The sequence below is a fragment of the Parasteatoda tepidariorum genome, chromosome 4, assembly GCF_982258835.1.
Source record: "Parasteatoda tepidariorum strain Cologne lab strain chromosome 4, Ptep-v5.0, whole genome shotgun sequence".
NCBI classification, from domain to species: Eukaryota; Metazoa; Arthropoda; class Arachnida; order Araneae; family Theridiidae; genus Parasteatoda; species Parasteatoda tepidariorum.
Window position 1 is genome coordinate 101663384 of NC_141758.1, and position 25913 is coordinate 101689296.

At 28.0% G+C, this 25913-nt stretch overlaps 1 protein-coding gene across 2 annotated transcripts in view; it reads left to right on the forward strand.

Annotated features, from left to right (window-relative positions):
• The window catches only part of sbm (L-type amino acid transporter sobremesa), a 76503-nt gene that overhangs the window by 21053 nt on the left and 29537 nt on the right, over positions 1-25913 (forward strand). Inside the window, exon 2 of one of the 2 annotated variants that reach the window (XM_016072989.5) lies at positions 288-376. In XM_016072989.5, coding sequence (XP_015928475.2) covers positions 343-376 — 34 coding nt within the window. In that variant the 5' untranslated portion in view covers positions 288-342. Of the gene's footprint in view, positions 1-287; positions 377-25538; positions 25707-25913 lie in introns of those variants that run through there. The other variant, XM_043051878.3, reaches the window with a different exon arrangement.

Consider the following 25913-nt stretch of genomic DNA (forward strand, 5'->3'; position numbering starts at 1 on the left):
CTTAAATGGTAAACAAGTTTCAAAATAATTGTATTTAAAACTAAATATTAAACAAGAACAAAAATAATTGTATTAAAACTGAAACGTTAAACAATTTTCAAAATACTTGTATTTAAAATTAAATATTAAGCAAGAAAAAAATAATTGTATTTAAAACTAAAACGTTAAACTGCTATAAGAATAATTGCATTTGTAACTATAAATCTAGATGAATATAAAAATAATTGCATTTAAATTCAAAACATGAAAATAGTATTGGCTTGTTATAAAAAATTTTTATTTTTCAGATAATCAAAGTAAGTAAGGAGAAAGGTTCTGGATAAGAAGGAGCTTCACCAAAGGATGCCACCAACGGGTACTATATTTTATAATGACAGTAAGTACAATGCTTGTTTTTCAATTTTGCCTCGTACTGTATTATTTTTCGCTTCGTTATCTAAGGCTCGTTATCTAAGTGATTTTTTTTTAAAAATAACTTATTTATAAAATAATAATTACCTTTCGTCAGTGCTGCTTTAAAAGATGTTGAAACACTAGATAGAAAAATGATTTGAGAGCTCCTCAAGTTTTAATTGAATTTTAAATTCTTATATAGAAAAGAAATTATATGTGAAGCAAAATGAAAAGTAGAAACATGTAAAGCAACAAAAAAAATTATAAATAATAATAAAAGTCGTAAAACTATTTATTTTGTGAAGTTTTAAAGAATGAGTAAGAATTCATTATAAATTACTTAGTAAACTTAATAATATTGTTTTTATTTTGAGGGTTACTTACGTCAATCTAGAATATTTTAAGTCGATTCACATTTAAAAAAAATTTATGAAAAGCATTGCTTGCGATTTAGTTTCGCTAAATTATAGATGATTTAATTTCAATGAAACAGCGAGGTACGAATTTTTATAAAACAATTTTTTCCTAAGTATTATTCATTATTCTTAGAACATTAATGTGTTTCTCTTCGTTCTTACAGATTTTTTTTAAATATTTTTGGCTCGTAAAAAAATAATGCTTGATATTTTGAATTTTTTGGGAAAATGCTACACATTCTATATGAGTTTAATGTTTCGGAAATTATTTGTGCTGTGAAGGTAGCACCATTACTAAAACGGTTATTATGATATCTACAAATTTATTAACTCATTTGTCGTGGAAAAAAATTTCAAGGTTGCTGCAACCTAAAGAAAGAGTGTTTCTCGAGTTACTGTTACTGTTCGCATAATTTTGTCACTGTCTTATTCTTCAGCAGAGTTAACTCAAAAGGTTAGAGCAACACCCTCTCAACTACACTGTAAAAAATTGCAGATCCAATTGCAGTATAAAATTGGTGCGTAATTACAAAATGTTATGTTACCCCCAAAGTGTAATTGCAGTATACACTTTGGGGCCAACATCCGGAAAATCCAGTTTACCGTAAAATGTTATACCGTAATTTTTACAGTAATATTTTTTAATTAAAATGATTCAGTAATTGTGCGATAATTATTACTATAAAAATTGGGATATATCAGTATTTTGTTCCGAAACATGATCCAGTAAAAATAGATCAGTACTTTTTACCGTAATTTGATCCGGAATTTACAGTGTAGGCAACCCAGGTTCAAATACTGGCGATAAATAATCATTTTGAATACTGCATCTTACTCACACTGGCCACTTGCTAAAAAGATTTTCCCAGCTGTAGACGGGATTTGTTAGAATCTTATTGTCATCGGGCTATCCGTGAGAGGTTGCTTGCGCAACACAAATGCCGATTAGTTTCACCACAAAATGTCAGTTTTCGTATCACTTGATTCAAGCGTTCCCTTGTTTTCTGGGTTCGTTTCAAAAGTACAGGGCTAGTCGTGAATTTGATACAGATCGGCTATTTAACGTCGCTTATAAAATGAAATATTTATGTTCTTAATGCTCTAAACTGTTATTATAAATTTATCATTTACATTTATTGTTTACTACATTTGCATATTTTAACATTTTAGTTATTTGACATTATATTTTAATACTATTTTCATAGGAATATAATAATTTAATTCGAATTCGTTTACAACGTGAATAAAAACTATTTTAAATTTTCTTTGAAGTGAAATGTATATTTATATAGTTGAGGGTTCATTCCCTCGTAATATATATTTTTGTTTGTTTACGAAAAATGTTTTTCCTCCTTTAAAAAAAAAAATACTTGAATAGAAAGGAAGATTTAATGATTTCAACCAGAAAAGTCATAAATCGGCACAAGTAGGAAAACAAGCTCATAAGAAAGGACAGTTAAGCTAAGAAATTAACATATTTATACATTTGCTTTTTGAACTAGCTGATTTTGTTGTCTGATTTGGAAGCAATATTCTCCAAGCACTTTTCTTTAATAATAAAATGTTTCCGATGCATTTTATGGATTCATTCTTTTCCAAAGTATTTAAAATGCAACTCTAGCACTCAAAACGTATAGATTGTTTGTAAAAATTATGTCTCCATGAAGATATAAAATTTATTTTGGTAGTCGTATTTTGTTTCAAATGACAAAAATTTTAATATATAGTTATTTAAGTTTATAAGGAAAGTTTTATTTTACCACGTTTACATTAACTTGCCTTCGTGTATGTCTGTTTGGGTGGAATTTTGCAATCGATTTTAAAATAACTTCCCGACTAGCTACAGACTTCAAATTTGGCACTTAGTTCAGAATTGGATGACAATGCATGAAAATGAAGAAAAAGAAGACATACAAAGTAAAATAAAATTAAAATAAAAAAAAAAGTATTTTCGCGATTGTCTTTTGTTGTCGATTCGATTATTTCAAATTAGTGTCAGATGTCAGTTGAAAAGTTTTGTGTACAGTGAGTGAAAAAATTGAGTTTTGTAAAGTGCGTACAAAAAAATAATAAAAATAAAAAATAATATTTTTAAAAGCCACGTTTTTGTAGTGGAGAATAATAGTTAAAAAATAAAAATTTGAAAAACAAAAAACATTATTTATTTTGTTTTTTTTTATCTTTATTTGCATCTGTATCTTTTTGAACTTGTTAATGGTATAATAAGAGCAAACTACGTGAAGTTAGCTAGGTTCTTTACACTTAGATTTTGTTTACTTTCTTTCTAGATTAATTAAAAATAATAACATAATAATAAGAAGAAAGCAACTAATTGAAACTTTTTTAATGTACTAAATGAGTCATTTTAAGGTTAATTAATCTCATTTATGAGATAAAATAAATTAAAGAAATGTACTCTAATAAAAAATTAATAAATCAATTTAAATTAATTTAAGAATTTTAATGCTAATTCAACTAATGAAATTAAAACAATATAAACCAAAATAGAGTAATCAATAATTCAATTAACTGATTGCAACATTATTTAACTAAAATAAAGTAATCAATCAATTTCAATAATAAAATTCAAACACCCTTCATTTAATTAATCAAACAGATGGATTAAAAATATTAACTAAATTGGATAAATCATTTACATAATTTTTTTCAATGCTAATACATTTTGCCATTGTGGTTTTTTTTTCTTCTTTATGAATTAAAAAATGATTTTTCTGAAAATATATCTCGTCAAGCGCATGTTTGTGTACTTGATTTTTGTCCCTTTTGTTGAAATTTTTAGTTAGAGTGAAAAATTATTAAAAGGAGATTTGATTTAGGTAAACTTCTGGATTATTTCTTAGTTTCGAAATATCATACTATTTGAGTCTTCTGAGTGTTGCTTTATGAATTAAAATATCGTACAATAAGCAAAAAGAGCTAAAAATTAAAAATTATAAATTAAGTATTAAAAACAATTGAAAAATTACAAATCAATTAGTTTTAATTAAGTGAAATAAAAAAAAAATTTTTTTTGCTTTTTAAAATTTTGCTTTTTAATATACATATTTTGCCATTATTTGATCATTCTCTCAGGTAAACTACAACTAGCGTAGACTTTATTTCTAATTACTGAAGTTTGGATTTTGATGACAAATTCATTTTTGGACTTCATCTCTTTCGGAGCATTTTTAGGTACTTTAATACGTTTTTCGAGATAAAGGAGTCCCGCAGTGGACTGATCGTTAAGACACGGTTCCCAGCAGATCACCGAAGTCAAGCATCACTGGTTACGGTCAGTGTGCGTGTGGGTGACCACTTGGATCAGTCTACGTAGGGACCGAGGGTGTGCGGTATTGGTCCTCGTTAAACTGTGCTACCGTATAGTGCTCGACTTCGCGCGCAGGTCGTCGGGCTACCGAAGCGGGGATGCCATCCCCTCCGCAGAGGATCAAAATTGTGATGGCATGTCTTCGGAACATCCTCCGGGATGTTTCCCAGACCGTCGCCAATAGCCCATTGTGCAGCTCTAGTGCGACGTAAATTAACAACAACAACAACAAATCGAGATAAAGAAATATATATTTTTGATTTTAGAGCAATTTTTTTTCACTTTTAGCACATTTTTTAAAAATATATTGTAGTTCATTCTTACAAATTTCAGACATTTTAACTGAGCTATACTAATTTTCTTCAAAGTTCATTTTCCTATAATGTCCTTCAAAGTTCATTATCCAATAAATTCTGAATTTTTGTTATTATTGCATTAACCATTTGATCTCAATGAAAATTACATCTTAATTTCTCAATATATTATATAATTATGTGTTATATGACATTTTAGGAAATTTATCACGTTTTAAATTGAAATTTTGTTTAATTAAAAAGTCCTTTTTATTTTAAGGGTATTTTTTGCTATTTTCAGTGGCATTTTTGCTGTTTTTGAGCACTATAAAAATATCAAATTAAATTACAGTATAAAGTACTGTCACTTTGGGTGCATCATTCATAAAATCCATTTTAACCTTGAAATATTAAATCCGTAAATTTTCCAGTAATATTTATTTGATTAAGATGATTCGGTGATTTTACGATAATTATCGTTGTAAAAACTACTGTAAGTCAGATTTTTATTTCGTTACATTTTCTGGTAAAAATGGATTTCACGGTAAAAAGTATCGATACACTGAGTTCAGGTACTTTTTACCGTAATTTGATCCGGAATTTTTTTTCAGTGCTTTTTTTTGCAGTTTTTTACATTTTTCGAGATTTTTTAGATCCATACAAATTTGTTCTCTAAAAATTGCTGAGGAAAAAAATATTTTTTTTCATGCTTTTGCGTAAGACATTCGAAGGAGTTAAATTTTAAGCCGGCTTCATGTCTTGCCAAAAATATCTGCACTTTCCTAAAAGGCATCAGCAAACGTAAATCAAACATTTGACGGATGCAACCATTGTTCTTCGTTGTGGCTACAGTTTTTTTCTTTCTTCTATATTTTTGCTTTGTTTTGTTCAAGAGTACGTGAACACCGCTTTCACTTACTGCAGACTTTTAATTCAAATAGCAAAGGTTGACATTGTTCCCATTCCTACGTCTATAGAAATGATTCACTTAAAAATAAGAACAAGAATGCATGAACTCGTAAATTTTAGTACAAGGCAAAATAATAAATGCACATAAAAATTATTCGCAAATAATGACCAGCCCAGCCTACAGGATCAGCTTAAATGATTAGCCAAAAATAAAGGATTTGCGTAAATGTGTCATGTTATGAAAGTTTTTTCAGTTTTAAAATTACTTTTAATTTTTTATTATACATTTTAATAATGACCGTAAAAAGTTTGAATAGTTAAGATAGACAAATTTTCAACTCCAAATTTAATCTACATAATTTTAAATGACGAAATCTAAGACAGAAAAGAATCGGCCGAACATTTCTTGGAAAACGAATTATTAAAAAATACGACTTAATTAAAGTGGCTAAATACGCAAAATATGAAATTAACATTAAAGGGTCAAAGTTTCAACCGCATCGCTGCCTTAACCATTGGGACCATATTCTTATGATTGCGCTTATTCCTCATGTTTCGAGGATCAAACTCAAATTCAACGGAAGGAAAAAAGTTAAGTTTATTTTCACTCTAAGAAAAAAAGTATGGTGAAAACTTCCAGAATATGATCAAATTTGCCGTGTTTTTGGCTCTATGGAAACACCAAAAGCTCGGTTTTCCGAAGCTAATGAGTAATGATTTTTTGTAAAATTAACAATAGAATGTGGCTTTATAATAAGTGATAAAATTTGGTAAATTAGGTAATAAGAGTTATAATTTTATAAGCCAAAATTTCCCTGTAAACCGTTGCCATATGAACGGAAAAATTGAGGAATGAATGGTTTAAATACCATATGTTTTGGTTTTATTAATTAGAATTATGTCTTTTTAACCGGAAATGCCATTACTATACAAAACGGTAACTATACCAGATTTTTTTCTCCGTGCAGAAAGTAGGTTTATTTCACAGATTTTATATCTCAAAATATCGTTAGCACAAATTAATTAGTGTATTTAAGGCCTTGTCCTTGATCATTAAACCGTATCAAAGCTGTATCAACCGCATGATTAACCGAATACTTATTATGTGAAAATCAGACCATTAAATCAAAAGTTATAAAGGTGAGTTATTGCGCATTTAATGTGTCGTATACTTGAGGATATACAGCCCTATTAAATTTATTCAATTATATCAGGCTTACCCTAGATTAAATTACATATGCTGGGTGAAGTAATAGGCAGCAAAAATGACAACATTCTGGATCTGAAGTTAGTTTTTAAGCTAGTACGCAATCAAGATTTTATCAAAATTCGGCGATTTATGTTTGAGATCAATCAATTTAAAAGTAAAATTAAATTAATCAAAATCATATTTTTAAATTTGATTAATTTAATTTGGATAAGATTAAAGTAATCAAAAGTATCTGATGAAATTAAATGACTTTTTTTATGCAAGATCTGTACATCATTGCTTACTTAGCAAGAAAATTTACTGCTATATCTGTGGCATACGTTAATGACAATGCAAGGTCTTCCTTAATAATCATCTATGAATAATACATATTTTATAAATCTAGATCTAGAATGATGCCAACTAAAGAGCCGTGGTGGCTCAGGGGATAGGGCGCCCGCCTCCCAATGAGGTGAACAGGATTCGAATCCCGGCGAAGGCTGGTTTATTCGAATTCCGCACCCAACTCGCACCGACCGCAGTTCTGACGTAAAATATCCTCAGTGGTAGACGGATGATGGGTTGGTTAGAGTCTCCTTGCCGTCAAGCTAACTGTGGGAGGTCTTCGTGGTTTTTCTTTCCATGTAACGCAAATTCTATCAAAAAGTCCTCCACGAAAGCAGATTTCTCCCAATACTTGATCCAGGAGTTCCCTTGTCTTCTGGATTGGGTTCAAAATTACAATGCTGCGCAATTGAACATTGGTAGCCGTAAACTGAAAATTCAGTCGGCTGTTCAACGACTGTTATTTAAAAAAAATAGAAAAAAAAACTAATTACGCAAGGAAAAGAAAAATCTTTATAAAAATCTGACGAGTCGCCGTTGAGGAAGATTAAAAGCATAAAAATCATCGTGATTTCTAAATGAAATTTAAATGTGTTTTCAATAATCAATTTTTACCTGTTCCAAACTTCCTCAGTCTATTAAGCTTTTTCCGTAACTAAAAAAAAAAAAAAAAAAAAAAAAAAATTAATACAATCGAACAATAGACACATTAGTTGAGAGAATCGATCATCAATCCCATTAAAACTATAATACAAAAAATCAAACGGTTTAAAATATTATTTCAATTAAGAAAATTAAGATAATTGGGTATAATATGAAAAAAACACAACTACTTCGATTTAGTAGGAACAACATATGACGCAATGCTAAACGAATGGAATTTAGTTGTTGTTTATTTAGTTATTGTTATTAGTAGTTGTTATTATTTGTTTTAGTTGTTGTTGTTTATTTAGTTGTATTTAGTTTCAATAACTTTTCTTTATAATGCAATAAAATCTGGCGAGCAGCTATTTAAACGATCGAACACTTCGTTTGTTTATTTGTGGCTTGAAGTTAGGCTCGCAGAAAATGCCGTTCATGGGTTAAATTTAGTAGGAACAACACAACCTGTGACGTAGGCTATATTATACCCAATTCTCGTTAATTTATTTTTCAATATCTTAAGAATTGAATCAATCGATACAATAAAAAAAATTGGTTGATAGAATGAGAGAAACAAACTTTTTGAACTTTGACTATACCGGAACCGTTAATGCGCACACAGCCTAATTACTAATTCCACTAAATTGTAGAAAGTAATTCATTGCGCACTTTAACGGATTATTCTAGTTAATCTGCGGATAAGCTAGATTATGCTAGATCACGCAGTTTGCAATTTACTATCACAATTTCATTTTTTTTTTTTTTTTTTTTTTTTTTTTTGGAAAAGTGCAAATTTTTAAACGTCTTCAAAATACTCTGCTACAATTTTTAAAGTAGTTATTATTTCTTTCCTTATCACCTTTTTCCAAAATAATTTTACTACTCGAAAACGACTTTCTTACCCTGTCTACTTATTCATTGCGGGAAAACTTCAAGTGATAGTTAGTATGTTTTAAAATAAAGAGCTTAAAAATAAAGAAAAGGTTTCTGGCACGCTTCCCGGGGTTCGTCTCCATCAAACAGACTGTGTTAGACACAGAAAATAATTCCAGTTGTGTCGCACTCCTTTATTTCTGCGTCATCCGGATTTTCCACCTCATTTCACTCTCTAGCAATATTTGTTTTCTGTTGCTAATTGGAACAAATTTACTTTGTCAACACGCGTGAATTAATAAATTTCGAAAGTGTCGTTTAAAAAGGTATATATTTCAGAAAAATATTTAAAATTGTATAAAAATACTCTTTGTATACTTTTTTCAATTTTTTCTTCCAATCGAAATAATTTCTTCCTATCATTTTTAATATTTCTAAATAATTTTAAAAATAAAAACGAATTTAGGGAATTCTTTTATTTCAGCTACTTATAATTATCTTTAAGCTGATAATAGAAGGGATAAAAGATTTTGACTATACATAAATATATGTTACTTAGAACAACACAAAGAAGTATCAAAAGATAAATACTCGTTATTAAATGGAAGTATGGAAAGCGAATAACATGCATAAGACAACAAACGAAAGTTTTTGATGTTACTGAAAGAATTGTACACATAATAAACAATAATCTTACCATTAACTCGAAAAACTGACTGCTTGAGTTATAACATCTAAAAAATAGAAGAGATAAACATTAATTGTCAAATATAAAAAGTAAATTGAGAATAGAAGAGTTATACATTTATGACTATACCTAAATATGACAACATTTAACTTACCATTAACTTACAATTATCCGCGTGCAGAACTTATATTAACACAAAGTGAAAATGCCATTAAAAAAATTTGCTCAGTATTCTGCCAAAGGACCGATATCGAGTAACATGGATAAGGCAACAAACAGCAATTATCAATTATTGTTATTATATTTGTGTAACAAATTTACAATGCTATTTTATTTTATAACCGCCGTTGAGCCCAATTTTGAGTTTATGACTCCAATGTTGAAATTTGTAGCCTAGTAATTGTGATTCCAATCCAAAAAGCAAATAAACTGCTGGATCAAAAATTCAAAGAAATTTGCCTTCGTGGAGGACTTTTTTGAGGGAACTATCCTACATGGTGATGAAAACCCCGAAAACCTTCCACGATTAGCCTGACGAGAAGGAGACTCGACCTTATGATCCATCAACCACTGAGGATATTTTACGTCATCACTGTGGTCGGTGTGAGCCGGATGAAGAATTCGTATCAACCAGCCGTAGCTGAGATTCGAACCTGGGTAACTTTTTTGTGAGGCGAGTGCTCTGTCCGTAATATCCTGATAATTTTATGCTTAAATGAATAATGATTTGACTTGTAACTTGAAGAGTTGACCACTGAATTATAATGCAGACTGATAGCCTTTCAACATTAAATGTCCAAAAAAATCGACAACAGGCATAGATAATCTTATAAATTTAGAAAAGGGGGAGAAAAAAAACGAGGGATTTTTAATTATTGCAAAATCAACAAATCAAATATTTACAAAAGATTTTCAAAAATATTGGATTGATGATGGCTCAAGATGATGATAGCATAAATATACATAAATTTGACTGTGAAAAATCAAATTTTTGTTTTATAAAATATGATTTTTTATGTACCTTATAGTGTTTTAAAAAAAGATCTTTATAGTTAGAACATCAGTTGAACTCGTTCATAACGAGAACTCTGTGACAACAGCCCTCTCTTCCCTATGATGTTGCGAGCTTAAATGACTGTGGACCATCTCTACCCTATCTATTTACTCCCATTATTGGAAGGCTGGAGAACTTTATCCAATTTTTTAGCTTAATTATTCCCTACTGTTTTTCTTTAATTGTTCACTTTCATTTGCTTATTTGTTTATTGCTAATTCTTTAGTTCCATTTGTGTATCTCCCATCTTGTGAAAAGAACTCTGTTCATTTCTCGCCCACTGCATTTTAAATTAAATTAATAAAAATGAGAACGTAGGGTTCATAAGATGTTCGTTGAATCAAGGTGCTCGCACCTGAATGGACCAAAATTTTCAAAACTTTTTCCTATAGTGTGCAAGAACGAAGTAAATTTTTAGTTTTAAATCTTTGGCTTACTTCTTAAAACTTTTCCTTACAATGATAGAAATAATGTTTCGGTTATGTTATGATTGAATCAAAACAATTGTTCTACAGATCATTGTAACAAGTATACATAAATATATATAACATATATTGGAAACAATTGTTTTATAGCAGGAAGCTTTAACTTTTAAGTTGTTGCAAGCATATCAAATTGTTCATAGGAACTAAGACGTTCTCGAGGGGAAAAAACTTTATTTATTTATTTATTGCTTTTTATAGTAAAAAAAAACATGTTTTAACTAGTTACTCAGTTTCTATATTTTCCATATTATTCCATAGTTTCAAAAAAAAATTTTTTTTTTTTTTTTTTTACACTCGATGAATGTTAAGTATGGTGAAATCATTTTAATTTATTAATGTTTCAAATTAACCGCACCTAATTTAAAATGTATCTGAAGACTGAATTTCACGTTAACTTAAAATAAAGATCCCCTTCGCACAACTTTTGGGTTGTTCAATGCCATATTCTGTGAGCTTTTACACCACAGTTTTTTTCAGGTGCAGAAAAAAAATTGAAAAATTATCTCTCGCATCCCAAATGTCAACAGAAAAATTTGAAATTTAGTCCACCACCGACGCATAATCTGTATATATGTTACCTTTAAAGTGTGAAAATCCATCATTTTATAGGATAACTATAGGTATTTCATGAAATAACTAGATAAGTCAATTAAAGTATGTAAAACTATTAAATTCTTCCAAGTACGAAATACGACACTCGAAGGTTTTCTGAACCGGTTCTAACTGCTTCAGAAAGTTTTGAACTGTTGTATGTGTTGAACGTATGTGTGTACGCTCCCCGTTGCTTTTAGACGTATTTAATATGAGCAATAATAAATTATATTATCTGCTTTTCCTTATTATTTATCAATTAATCATCCCCAATAGGAATAAAATGTCTTTTTCGAGAGATTTTTTTAGCTATTTTTTAGCTAATTAATTTATAAAATAACTTTAACATTGTTTATTTTTCACTTTAACGGTCTATCAATATTTATTTCATAGAATAACTAAGTAAAGTTTGAAATTTTTCATCTATTATATACTTTAACTGACTTGTCTAGTTATTTCCTAAAATACCTAGTTATTCTTTGAAATAACTGAATTATACACTTTAACGGTAACATATATAAAAGACGAAGTCCTCACTCGCTCACAAATTTTATGGAAATTAATTATCTGTCAAATTGGCTGAAAATTTTGTGTGTTGTAGTTAACATTCTGATCAAAATTTCTCCATGACACAATGTTCAAAAATTGATAGCTTCCGAGATGCATAAAGCCTCAAACATAAATAATAATTCTCAATTCTCTAATTATACCGTCACACCTAATTAACCGAAGTGCACCACATAGAGGTAGTCTGATCGGATTTTGCACGTGTTATAGTACTCAGAAGGGCTGATTGTTTAAATAAAAAGATACTTAAATGTATATTAATATAATATTTAATCATAAACATAAATAGTTATCAATTATTTGAACATTAATAACATTTTGTTGATGAGGTCGATTCGCTGCATCATAGATTCATTCTATGATACATAAAAACCATATGCATCAAAACCATATGCATTTCAAAAATCATATAACACGCGCAATGTGTGCGCAAATACCCAATGTCTGAGCAAGGGAAGGACAATGAGGGTTCGACAAAGCGATTTCATGCCGGGAAAGGTCAATATGTGCAATTTGTGCTGGCTCAAGAGAATATGGGACTGCGAAGCGGTGAATCCATGAAGGCGGACCAGCTAGTCTCCGAGGCGGCTAGTATAGAAATATAAATCGACACAATAAGAATAAGTTTTTGTTTAATTTTTGATAAAAAAATAAAAACATATTTGATGTTTTTTCTCCCTGCAAAATTATGCTTTTTGATGCACTTAAATCACAAAAAATGTTTTGTACTTAATTACTCAAAAAAAAAAAAAAAAAAGACTTTAGCAATCTTACTATATATTCCATATTACTCGTATATGAAATTTGTGCCGAACTTATACCAACCAGTACAAACCAAATAATAAAAGTTGTAATTATATAAACTAAATAATAATTATTGAAACGTGAGAATAAGGAAGAAAGTAAAGTAAACAAATAAATAAATCAGATCAATAAATATCGAACTTATGTGCAAATTTATTCAAAACTGCAAATATAATTGTCAATATTTTTAATACCAATATCTTTGTATTATCTTAACAAGATGTTTTATTGACAAAGATATCAATAACTAACAAGTAACGCATTATTTTGTTTTATTTGTTTCTACTTAGACACTAATATTTTTTGTTTCTAAATTCAAAGCTTTTTAAAGCATCTTGTCCTCTTAAAATAAAATAAAATCTCAAACATATGAGCATTTCTGAGAAAATTTTTACAGAACTGTGTCATATCATGTGTGTGAATGGTTCGCGCTCTTTCTTAAGTCAGAAATTCAAATATCATTCATTTTTAATATTTTGTGTAAAATAGTAAAATATGTTAAGTCATTGAAAAAACTAATACTTATAAATTGAAGAACTTCAATTATGCAACTGTTTACTTTGTATCTGCAAACCGTGACGCATTCAAGTGGCAAATTCGCAAAAGAGTCACGCATCATTTCGGAAACATGTGATTAGTTTCGCTTCATGTGGGATAAACCAAAAATTTCCATTTAGTTTTTGTAAACATTTCTTCAGAAAAATTCAAATTTGGATATAGTTTTTATCATTAATTGTATAACGAAAGCTTTTCAAAAACCATGCTGTTATTGATGTTTTGTGGGTGAAACAAATAGTTGCCTTGCAGAAATTGTTATTGCTTCATTAGTAAGTAAAACATTTGAAATTAGTTTAAAAATGTAGGTATTCAAATGCATTTTTCCATCACTGTACAAATGTATCATTTTTAAAACAAAAAAAAAATTCGTTTATAAAAAAAGGTTTCAAAATTCCGCTTTTTTTTTCATTATTTAAAACAGTTATATCATTCCTTTTTTTCTATTTAATAAAACTCCTTGTCTATAAGTTGAACTTGGTACCTCCAAATTTGAAAAAGTCAAACTTATGTCTTATTTTTTCAAAAAGAAATAAAGAAGAAATGGAAACTATGGAAATTAAGCACCACTTTAGACAATTGAGCCGCTCAGAAGCCAATGCGGTTAAGTCCATTTTTTGATATTTTCTGATTTTTGGAAATTTTGATGAAATAAATAATAATCTTCTTAGTTATTAAAGGATTTACTCGTTGGTTACTTTTTTCTAGGTTAGACAGCAATTTTTTAATAGCTTCTGAATATATTATATAATAATTTCAGAAGCCATTGTGAATAAGTCCACCTTTCATCAATATTTGTTTTACATAAACTTTGAAATAAAAATTAAATTCTTCTTCTTCTTTCGATATTTGTTGGTAACACTGAAAAACAAGAAATTCATAGTAACCAGGGTTGCCAGACGTAGTATTTTTAATTCTACGGTAGTATTTTTTCACCAAAAAAAGGGGTATGGTATTTTTCGTAGTATTTTTTTAAAATGTGGTATTTTTTATTTTTTTAAAATTTTTTTTTTCATTTCCTAAAACAAAGAAAAGTGCCACTTTAGTTTTGAAGTAAAAAACAATTTTTGAAATAATCCAACAGTTTATTTTCTATTAGTCACTGTATCTAGTGATGATTGAGAAAAATCGAAGTTCGTTTATACTAGAAGACATAAATTTCCTATCTTTTTCAACTGCCAAAAGGTATAAGTCCTAAAATTTTTAAGATGCTGTCATTATTTCAATAAATACTTACGTTTTTATTTACACATCCTGCACATATCTTGTTTTTTTGCAGAGTTTACACCTCGAAAAAAGAGTATACTTTTCTAATTAAATTAATAAACCAGGAATTTTAAAAACTAATGTATCAAAAAACATTAATTTTCTCAATTGTTGTGTTTTGGACTTTACCGCATTGGCTTCTGAGCGACTCAATTGTTTTGTGCTTATATGTTGTTTATTTATATTTTAATCAGTCATGCAAATCGTTGTCCTCTGTCTCAGTTACTGCTATTCTTTGTGCTGATATCGATTTCCCTCGTTAACTAAATGAATATTTCGAAATTGAAAATCAAATTTACATTTATAGTGAAAATGGAAAAATAACGCTTTTATGAATAAACAATAAGACATTTTTGCCAGTGTCTTTTTTTACTCATATTCAAAATAGTAATTACAATTGATAAATAGGTTCATTTTAATTCATATTTAAATAATTCATTATTTTCTTTCTTTTACACTCATATAGAAATCAAAAGAAAAATTTAAAATAAGCTTAAGAAATTACAAAAAATAAGAGAGTTGTTTTAAAATTATTATTTAATAAATAAATAGATGTAAGTAGAAATGAAAAAACAGACGCATTTGAAGACCCAATGGGGAAGAATGATTTTTTTCCATTTTTCCCAAAAATGACGATTGAATCGCCATCTGCTGTCTCTTTTAATTCATATTTAAAATAGTTTAAAAATTCATTGTTTTCTTTCTTTTACACTCATTCAGAAATCAAAATAATTTATAAAATAAGCGTAAATAATTATAAAGAAGAGTTGTTTCAAAATTATTAATTAATAAATAAATAGATATAAGTAGAAATGAAAAAACTAACTCATTTTGAGATCCAAAGGGGAAGAATGGTTTATGCCCATTTTTCCCCCAAAATGATGATTGGATCCCTATCTGCTGTTTTTTTTTTTTTTTTTTTTTTTTTTTTTTTTTTTTTTTTTAATTTATGTTTAAAATAGTTAAAGAATTCATTGATTTCTTTCTTTTATACTTACATAGAAATCAAAATAATTTTGAAAATAAACGCAAAGAATTATAAAGAATTAGAGAGTTGTTTTAAAATTATTAATTAATAAATAACTAGATATAAGAAGTAATGAAAAAAACTAACGCATTTGAAGACCCAAAGGGTAAAAATGGTTTTTTTCCATTTTTCCCAAAAATGACGATTGCATCCTCATTCGTTGCATTTTGAGGATTACTAAGTTTCGACAAAACAATTACATGGAAGATCCCCGAGAGTTATTACATTTTGAAGATAGGCCATGTTAGGGCAAAACAGTTCATGTCCGCGTCTAGACAGGAGAGCAAAGAAAAACATAGTGAAGAAGAATATGCTTTTCTTTGCTTGAAAGAAGTTCTACAGAGAAAGTATTGATTGGGAGAGGAATTTCGAAGAAAAAACAGTTCTTGTCCAACTGTTGTTGATTTTCAGATTTTATTTTTTCTCAACATCAAAAATTTTATTTACTTTTTTTAATTTTTGGAGGGATCTCAATAAATGCTTATTATATTCATGCACATTTTTATTTTTATGATTTCAGTCCTATGCTAGCTCCTGATCAATCTCATACCTTTAAATTCGTTTTTACACAGAATCAACTTTCATTGACATAAATCATTTTTCCCTTTGGTCCTCATTTATGTAATGTGTTAAATAAGATAAAGGAAAGATAAAGGAACTAATGCATAAATGCATCACTGTGTTGTGTAAGGTTAAAATGGAACTCAATTTCACACTCATATGGACACAAAAATAAATTTAAAAATAAGCGTAAAGAATATTAAAAATATAACAAGTTGTTCTAAAACTATTTATAAATAAACACGCGAATATAAGAATTAATGACAATTAATGCATTTATGCATCAGTGTGTTTAATAAAGGACAAAACGAAGTTCAATTTTACTGTTATATTTTAAAACAAATATTTTAAAAACAAACGTAAAATATAATAAAGATATATTGTTTTGCTCCATAACTACTTAGATATAAATGCGCAAAAAAAGAGGAATTATAAGCTTCACGTAATCTATTTCAGAACATAATTTTTGCATCTATTCTTTAGAAAATTAACACTTTTTTCGTCATATAAAGAAAACTTGCAATCATCAGCATCATTAGAAGGAATATAATTTATATTTATTGAGACAAATCGCTATATTATAACTCAGATTATATATTGAGTTTTTTTCGTTATGTTCTTGTATTCTGTATTCTGCGATGTAAACCTATTGTGGGTAGTAAAAAAGTCGCCAAAGGAAGTGAAAGGGATAATAAAGTCAAAAGAAAAGGACATTATTTCTTATTAAACGGAATTTATAGTTGTCGTTTTCCTTTATGAGATGGAATAGTTTATACGTATATTTGAGACTTTTTCTTTCATACAATTTGCATAGAACGAAATTTGTTAGTTTTAAAATCTTCAAAATATAAAAAACTTATAATTTTAAAGAATATTACGCTAAATTTTAAAAAAAAACATCACACGCTTAAAAAATTTTGACTCAATGATAGTCACTATGTCTACTAACAAGCTATCGTCATGATTTAAAAGATACGCTTAAATATACTAATTGATTAATAGTTACTATTTTTGTGTGAATTTAAGAAAAAATCAGACCAAAAGTATACTTTACCAAAAAATATCTGAAGAATATGTAAATTCTAAAATAATCAAAATCTTAAAATCTCAAAGGAAATGCTATTTTTAGTTTTATTAGTCATTACTGCTGAACTACATTGATGAATCAAAATAATTTTCTTTTATTTATAAATTTCACTAGCTCGAAAATCTTTCAAAGAAATGTTATAGTAATTACTTGTTATTTTATCAGATATTTAATTTGATATGTATGTGCGTTTCAATTGTGTTTAAAGATCGCAAAAAGTTGTGAAAAGGGCAGATTACTCCAAATCAGGGTAGGGAGCATACAGGCAACATGTCATCATTGCCATTTGGGGAATACCGTTTTTTAGTATTTCAAATACTTTTTGTTGTTTTATTACTATATAATAAATTTAGAGAATATTTTTCGATTAAGAGGATATTTTTGGAACTTTTTTTTTGGGGTATTTGCATTGCGCACTGAAAAGGATTTTAAATCTTTTTTTTTAATCTTTTGTAATGTTTCTCCAAATGTTAATTTTATCTTCTGAAAATGATGTCTTACAAAATATTACCAACAATGAAATAATTAAGAGATCTGCGTAGTGCATAACTCTAATAATGTTGTTTAAATAAAAAATCTATCTGTGTATTTATCTATTTATTTTGCTGAAATGGGGAATCGTCTAAATTTGGGGTAGATTTAGCCCCATCAGCTTCAGGGGAATAAGCAACCGTTCTTCAAATAAAATGTTTTGAAACAGTTAAGAATTACGCTATTATCTACATAAAAAATTAGAAAGATATAACGGTACACGAGTAAATAGACTCATGCAAGCTGGCTTCGTTGTTAATCAAAGATAAGAATTAACATCACCGTCAAAAGATAGATTTTACCCATTGGCAAAATGGGTCTTGTTTTGGGTTTTATGGCGTACGCACTTTATTTAGACGTCATTACACTTTTCAACTGTGTTCAAGAGTAATAGTAAACAGTGCGCATGCGTCGTCATAGCATGCGCTGCTATGGCGACCACTGCTGTCATTTTTAATGTATTTACGTAATAATAATTTAAAGTACTCATATATTCTTTTATTATTAACTTATAATTAGTGTCTTGACGGTGATTTTAATGTGAATGCGAATACTGATGAAGGAAAAGTATTTTGTGACGTCATGAAACATGTATATAGCTATGATTTGAAAATGAATCCGACGACAAACATCAATTGAGACAGTTTTTGCAACCCACGCATGATTTGAAATGTTGCGGCGTCTATCGGAGTCAAACCAGAAAAAAAAGCATTTGACCAAGGGGTAACCAGTGATAGTAATAAAGCGATCACAATATTTTTAATTTTTGCTTTATTTCTTATTTCTAAGATTTTTTTTCTATGAAATAATAAAAAATATGGAATGCTAAAATAATAATTTCTTTGTATTGATTTTAAAATATCAAATATAAATTATTATTTGAATTTATCATAAAAAAAATGCAGCTTTTTTGAATAAGCAACTTCATATTTGATTGATTTTTAGTTGCGATCTTTTGATCTTGGCGATTTCAACTTATTACTTTTTCGAGTAGGTAAACCAGTTTCAGCCGGAGTGAAAACTTGGCAAATAAAAGTGAACTTCAGCTTTAATAATCCTGACAACGTGTTACGATAGTAGGGAGTGAAACGTTAGAAAGATTGATTAAATGTTTCTTTGAAATTTTTGTGAAGCTTTCACATCTCAAATATCACATTTCAATCAATTTAATTAGAAGTCTTCGCAAAAATAAAAGAAAGTACATTCCAATTGCGAAGTAATTTTCACCATTTTGAAATTCTAAAAATAAATATTCAGTTTTGCATGCATGATTACGTGTCGACATATGATATTTGTCCCATCTTAAACTCTGTTTCCATGATCGCGTTGAAGGTTAAAGTTCTGTAAAGAGTTGATTGTTTGTCGTAACAACATAGAAACTTTTAGTAAAAACAAAACCTTATGAACAAAAAACACAAATATATTTAACAAGACGTAAAATATTTTTCTAAAACTAAATTTTTATCATTATTACTGTAAAAAACATTTTAACTTCGAAATAAAGCGTGATATAAAGCGTGACAAATAAAGGTCGTATAACATTACTTGCATCAATAACTTTTCACTATAAAAATAATTTTTTCGCAATATAAGAAAAAATTATCACGGAAAGAACCAACTATTAAACGGGTTCTTAAAATTTTGGAATGTTATAGTTTCCACACTGTAAATAATTACGAAATTAAGTATCCGCTCTTTGGGTACATCGTCAATAAAATTCATTTTGCCATAAAATCTATTTTTACTCTAAAATATTACGCTGTAATTTTTATAGAAGTATTAATTAGAGTTATTCAGTGATTCTACGCTAATTATTACTGTAAAAATTACGATTTATCAGATTTTTTGCTCCGTAACATGCTCCTACAAAAATGGATTTTATGGTAAAAAGCACCAGCACCCTTGAGTGCTATTACTTTTTACTGTAGTTTGACCCGAAATGTTTTACAGTTTACTACAAAATAATTGACGGAACTGAATGACAAATGAAATTCCGCTATAAAACGGTCAATTTTCACTCTAAAGAGGAATTTCTTCTACTATATATTAGTTACTTTACAGACACATTTTATATTGGAAAGTATGCTGCTCTGTAAAAGGAATATATTCTTCTTAGAAATGGAATACTTTGAATTTTAAAATAGAATACGTTCCATAATAAAAGAATTGAATGCTAGAAATTTCTTTCTAAAATGTAGTCTTTCCAATGTAAAATGAAATTCTTTCGAGTGTACAACAGAGAGTTTCTAATATAAGACACATTTTATGCTATAAAGCGCTTATTTTTTACCTTGCAATTAGATTCTTTCCAAGGCTGGGAATTTCGCTATAAAACAGTTATGATATCTTAGAATTATTTTTTGTATACTAGTTTTAAATATCATAAAGACTATACTGCTTTTTCTCTTGCTTATTGCAAAAAACTTCTTTCGAATAGGATTTGAAAAACCGAAAGTCTGATGATGAAAATGTAAAAGAAAAGAGTGTTTAAAACTAATTTAAGTCAACTTTATAAGCTTTTGTTAAATGTTAGAAATGTCCCTAAAATAATACCTCATCTACTAATGGTTTAAGCAGAAAGTTATTCGTTTCTTCTATTTAATAAATTACAAAACGTATTTTCAAAGCAGATTTTGTAATGATTTCTCCAAAATTACTCAAATTAGATGTTCTAAATAATTAAACATCTTGAGATTTATTTTTAAAAAAAATACCCTCATTTTATAATTGGTATTAGTTATAGTTGTAATACACAATAACAAACATGTTATTCATAACAACTACAGAAAATTTTTATTTTGAAATACTACGACAGAACGTATTAATTGAATTCAAGCATTTAAAAGTGAAGCATAGTTTGTGCACGTCAAGGTTAAAGAAGATTTAAAACTTCAAAATACATAGGAATTCTAAGAGAAGTAACAGATATTAATTAGTTTGCCTTTCTAAGAACAATACACAATTTTTTTTATTATTTGAGTGCTATAATTGGTGTGGCGTAATACTACTAATACAGAATGGTGGAGGTGAAAACAAACAAGTTTGAACAGAAGCAAAGGGGCCATTATTTTTTCTTATCTTAATGCATTACTTCGTTTATTTCATCTAATCTGTTTGGCAAAGGTGCCAGTCTCAACCCACGTATCCTTTAGTCGGAACACATCGTCGAAGAAACAACGCAAAGTAATTTTCTGTATTTAGTTACTTATTCTGTACCTCTGACGAAACTACACTTCATTTGATTAAGGAATAGTTTAACTAATAATGAAGACGAAGATCTTCAAAGCAGAAATTTTATTTCGGATGCTGATTTCAGATTGTTCATCGCATAGATAATGCCCAGTATAAAATAAATATAAAAATAGAATTTTAACTAACTATGTCCTTTTATTTAATTTTGAACAAATTTTATTCTATTTTGTTATTTAAATTTATGTAGTATGAAATAATGTAATAATTTGCACAGATTTCAACTTAAAAACCTTTGTTTAATAAATTATATAATAAAAATTAGTATTCTTTTAAATTTTTTTTTTACATGGATTCTTTTTGGCTAAAAGAGTTTTATAACTGTGAGTAACCATCCTGAAAAAATTATTACCTCCCATGTTTTGAGAGTCACATATCTAAATTAGTGAAGAAAAAAAATGCTTTTAAAAGAAGTACGTTTCTTTTATCCGATTTCGTAAATGACTTAAATTTTTTCTGCAGAATCTGTAGAAATGGATTAGCATATATTTATGGTTACAATTGAACCCTGAAAATCCTGAATTGAATCCTTAGCCTGTTAGTAAGTGAAAATTCATTTGAAAATTCGATCCGAGTTATATTTCGGGCAATTTCACAATTTTAAAAACTAGTTTTCATTTTAAAAATTATTGCAGAATCACAGACCAAATAAATGTTCATTAATAAGATATTTAATTAATATTTTTTTTTAATCATGAACTATTTTAAAAATATTTTTGCATCATGCTATCGTTTATTGAAACTCTAAAGCCGAGAATGAGGCATGTAAATTTAATCAGGACTAGAAGATAAAAATAATAGTGTTTAAAAACACGTCATAATTAATTGGTCACTAATTGTGGTGGAAGAAGTATTTTCACGAATATTTTTAATAAAACTTTAGAATGTATAATACTTAGAATATAATACTTAGAATATAATATTTATAAATACTTTGGAATATAAAGTGTTAATGGATAAATTCAATATTTAATAGTAATAATTACGTATTGCTGATTTTAAAAACAAAGAAATTATACTTCTTATAGCATAATTTCTAATTATTTTATAAGGAGTATAATTCTTACGACCAAATTAATTAATTATTTACAAATTAATTAATAAAAACTAACAACTTCTAGACTATTCTCATTTGTTTTTAATGTAATAGATGTAAGTGAATAATTTTTAAGAACATGTCATCAATTTTTAAATAAAATCCACATATAAGATTTTAAGAACCATGTCATTAAAATGTTTTATTAAAATATGCGTAATGATGGCTTTAGGAGTCAAGTAATTAATTTTTATCGTAAAAGGTTTTGAGCGATAATTTTATAAAAATGCCACTATTTTTTCTAGTTCCAGATTCAAACTTATGATTTTGAAAACCATGTCATGAATTTTACAATAAAAGATAAACACAGATAATTTTATAAGCCACGTAATTGATTTTTATAATAAAAAATAAGATTGACGGTTTTAAGAACGTGCAACTCATTTTTATAACACGATCTGATAAAAATGCAGATACAAATAAGAGGCATTTCATAATTATAAATAACAGATACGAATGCATCAATTGGAAAACCATGTTTTTAAGGGAACTTTAAATAATCATGACTAATTTTTATTTGTCAACTATTGTTATCATCAAAATCGGTATAACATAATTAATGATTGAAAACTGGAAATTACTGCTTCAAATGTAAATTGAATTTAATCGTGTAATATATTTGAGACTTTTCACCTTTTTCAATAACTTCCTTTATTGCAATGGATAGTGCAATCACTTGATACCGGAAGTATGAGAGTATGAAAATGTGTGCTCATCAATAGACATTGATTCTAGGTGATTAAATTTAAAAGTTCGTAAACAACCATCTTTCTGGGTTATGCCGGACAAATAAACGCATTCAGCTCAATAGATTCAAGTATGTAATTCTTTTATTATTAATATAGTATCTCAGAATAATTATTTTAGGAAACTTAAAGCTATTTATAAATTATCGGAAAATTTCATTTCAATAATTTCAATACGTTAGGATCATCTTTCGAATTTTGCAGTACAACTTAAACACTGTTAGCGCACAGTACTTTAGGATACAAAAAGTATTTTCATAATTAAATTCTTTAAAAATAATAGTTGAAATAATTTTTGTCCACATTTTACTACAGTCCACATTTTCTTTTTTAAAAGTTATGTATTGATAAAATAAAACAGTCTTTGTAACATATATTATTTTAGAAAGAATGGGTCAGTTTCCTTACATGGAGCTTATGGAGCCCGCAACAAATTGTTCTGACGATGCTGTTCGAAAACAAACCTAAAAGTTTAATAGATTTTCATCTTGAAAGAAGAGTGGATCTATTCTTTTCTGTTCTTTTTGTTGCAAATAAACTATTTTGAGGAGAATTCAAACGTTTTAAGAACAAGCCTTTCATTTTAATACAAAATACTTTCCAACACTATACCGATAATATGTTTTGTCACTTTTCGTCAAAATAAAAATTCATATAAAACACACATTTAAAAATATAAAATTTGATTTGTGAATTTAAAGTAGAATGATCAAGCCACATTCAATAGGAATGTTCCCTAAGTTGAATTGTATTTTATTGATCATGAATTGTATTTTATTGATCATTAAGATTTTAACTTTTTTATTGTTGCTCAATTTTCTGAAAGCAATATTTAAAATATTGATAAAAGAATTATTAATAAATAAATAAAAAAAATCAACCGTTAAACGATAAATTTCTTAAAAGTTTCAGAAATTTGGAGAGGGCTCCAAAAGTTCCGTGTTGTGGGGCAGACCCATTTGTTTGAAACAGTTCAAAATTTAAAAAGTAATTTTTTAAATTTTTTTATTTATTTAAATCATGATAGCTGGCTCGTATGTTATGTCGCATTGTTAAATAAATATAATAGCGTTATAGTTACTACAACGCGTTATATAGCTTGCTGCAAACTATACATTATACATTATCAGAAAAATAGGTTCAACATAAAACCATGATGTTAGTATCTTTAATCATAATATTTTGCACATTTGCAACAACTTTTATCGGATTTAAAGTTGAATCGTAATGATTCCGTTTAAGTTGTACCTTTGTGAATTGTAATTAAATTTAAAAAAATTAATTTACACGATAGTATGGTTCAAATTGGCACCTATAATTTCTAGCGAAAATTAAAAAGAATTTCCAAAAGTAAAAAAAAAAGCTACTAAAAATTTTCTTCGCAACAGAAACTACAAATTAAAAATTAGAAAAGTATTTCAAGCAATGAAATAGTTTAAAATCGTTTATTAAAAACATTGCATGTGTTCTTTAATTGTAAAACAATGTGTAATAAAAACCACTGAAAGAGACACTACAGTACATCTGTAGGTGCAGGTTATACATAAACGATAAATTTTCCTTTAACTATTTAAGAAATAATTGTAACTCTTGCATTAAGATTTAGGCACAGAATTTCTTCAGAAATTTGAAAAATAAGGTTAAAATTTGGATTAATGATACATTCTATTATGCTGTAAAATAGCGGCATAGATTCTGCTCGTACTGCACGGGTAGCAATTAAAACTTACACGCTGGAAAAAAATTCTGGTAAAATTACCGTATTTGTATGGTAATGACATTTCTGTGATGAAATTACCAGATTTTTATCACATGTACTGCCAAAATGCTTGGTAATAAAATCATATTTTATTGTTAATTTTATCGAAAATAATTATCAAAGTGCTTCAATACAAATTACCTTGGTTTTTGGTGTTCCTAGAGGACAATGAACACGGTAGGTTTTACCATACTCTGGTATTGGTAACCGTACTTTCTTTCTCAGAGGATAGTGTCATTAGGATTGCATTGAATGTAATGTTTAGTAGTACAAAGTCCAATATATTAGTACAGATCATATGCAAGATAATTTCAGCTCAGATTTGAGCATTTTAACTAGTCAGAAAGTGAATGAAATTAGGAATGGGGATAAATTCTTTCCGAAAATAATGAAGTGATGAATTTTGTCAGTAACGGACAGAAAAATTATTGAAATCTTTAATTTCATCCAGGAAAGAGTTCCAGTTCAAATTTAAGCATTCTAGCTAATCGGAAAGAGTTTAAAATTTTGATTGACTACAAATTCTGTTTAGAAATTAAATTTAAAAAAAAACGATAAATTCTCCTTACAGCCCTCAGGAAACGGTTATAACTTGCCACCAGGCAATGAGTCGGAAAGTTGTCGAAATTTCGATAGCAGCTTTTTTTCCTTCCAGACACAAAAAGTAGGTGAAAAAAATGTAAAATTCTCCATAAATGCTCCGAAATATATATTACTTGCAATGAGAGGTGACAAAATAATAGCTTTTTTTCTCAGAACTTGTTACCAAAAAATAATCTTCAAGTTAAAATTCCAAGGAACTAAATTTGTTATTTTCCCTCTTACATTCCCTAATTGCAATAGTTTTAATTTTTATTTCCACTGGATTATTATTTCAAGGAAAAACGTCCGTGGAAACCTATTTCGCGGTTTCATCATGTGAACGAGATAAATTACTTTAGTTTAAAGTGAAACAAATCGAAGAAAACAATTTTTTCTTTCTTTTTTTACTACTGCAATTAGAGACTGCAACTTGACGTAAAGAAATTCCCTCTCAATCATTGGTCGTCAACACTTATTTTTCAGTGTCCATCAGTTTTGTAACAGAGAATTCCTAACAGAACTCAGTAGCCTATTCATAGAATTTGTTTATGAGAGGGCTTTTTCAGCTGGAGCTCAATTTTAGAGAAACTAATTATTCATTTATGCGTTCTTTACTACTACGTGTTCGCGCAGTAAAACTTTGGATAAATATGATCAGATTTATCTAAAGGTAAGACTTAATTCATCATAGTTTGTATTAGCTTAGATTTAATTGAATGAAAACAAATAAATCACAATTAAAACTTCATACTGCATCAAACTCGTGTATCTTGAAGAAACTAATTTTCATACAAATTTTTTTACTGCTATACGTATTAGCGTGTCAAACCTTTAAGTAAGTATAATCTAATTATTTTATAAATATAAGACTAAATTA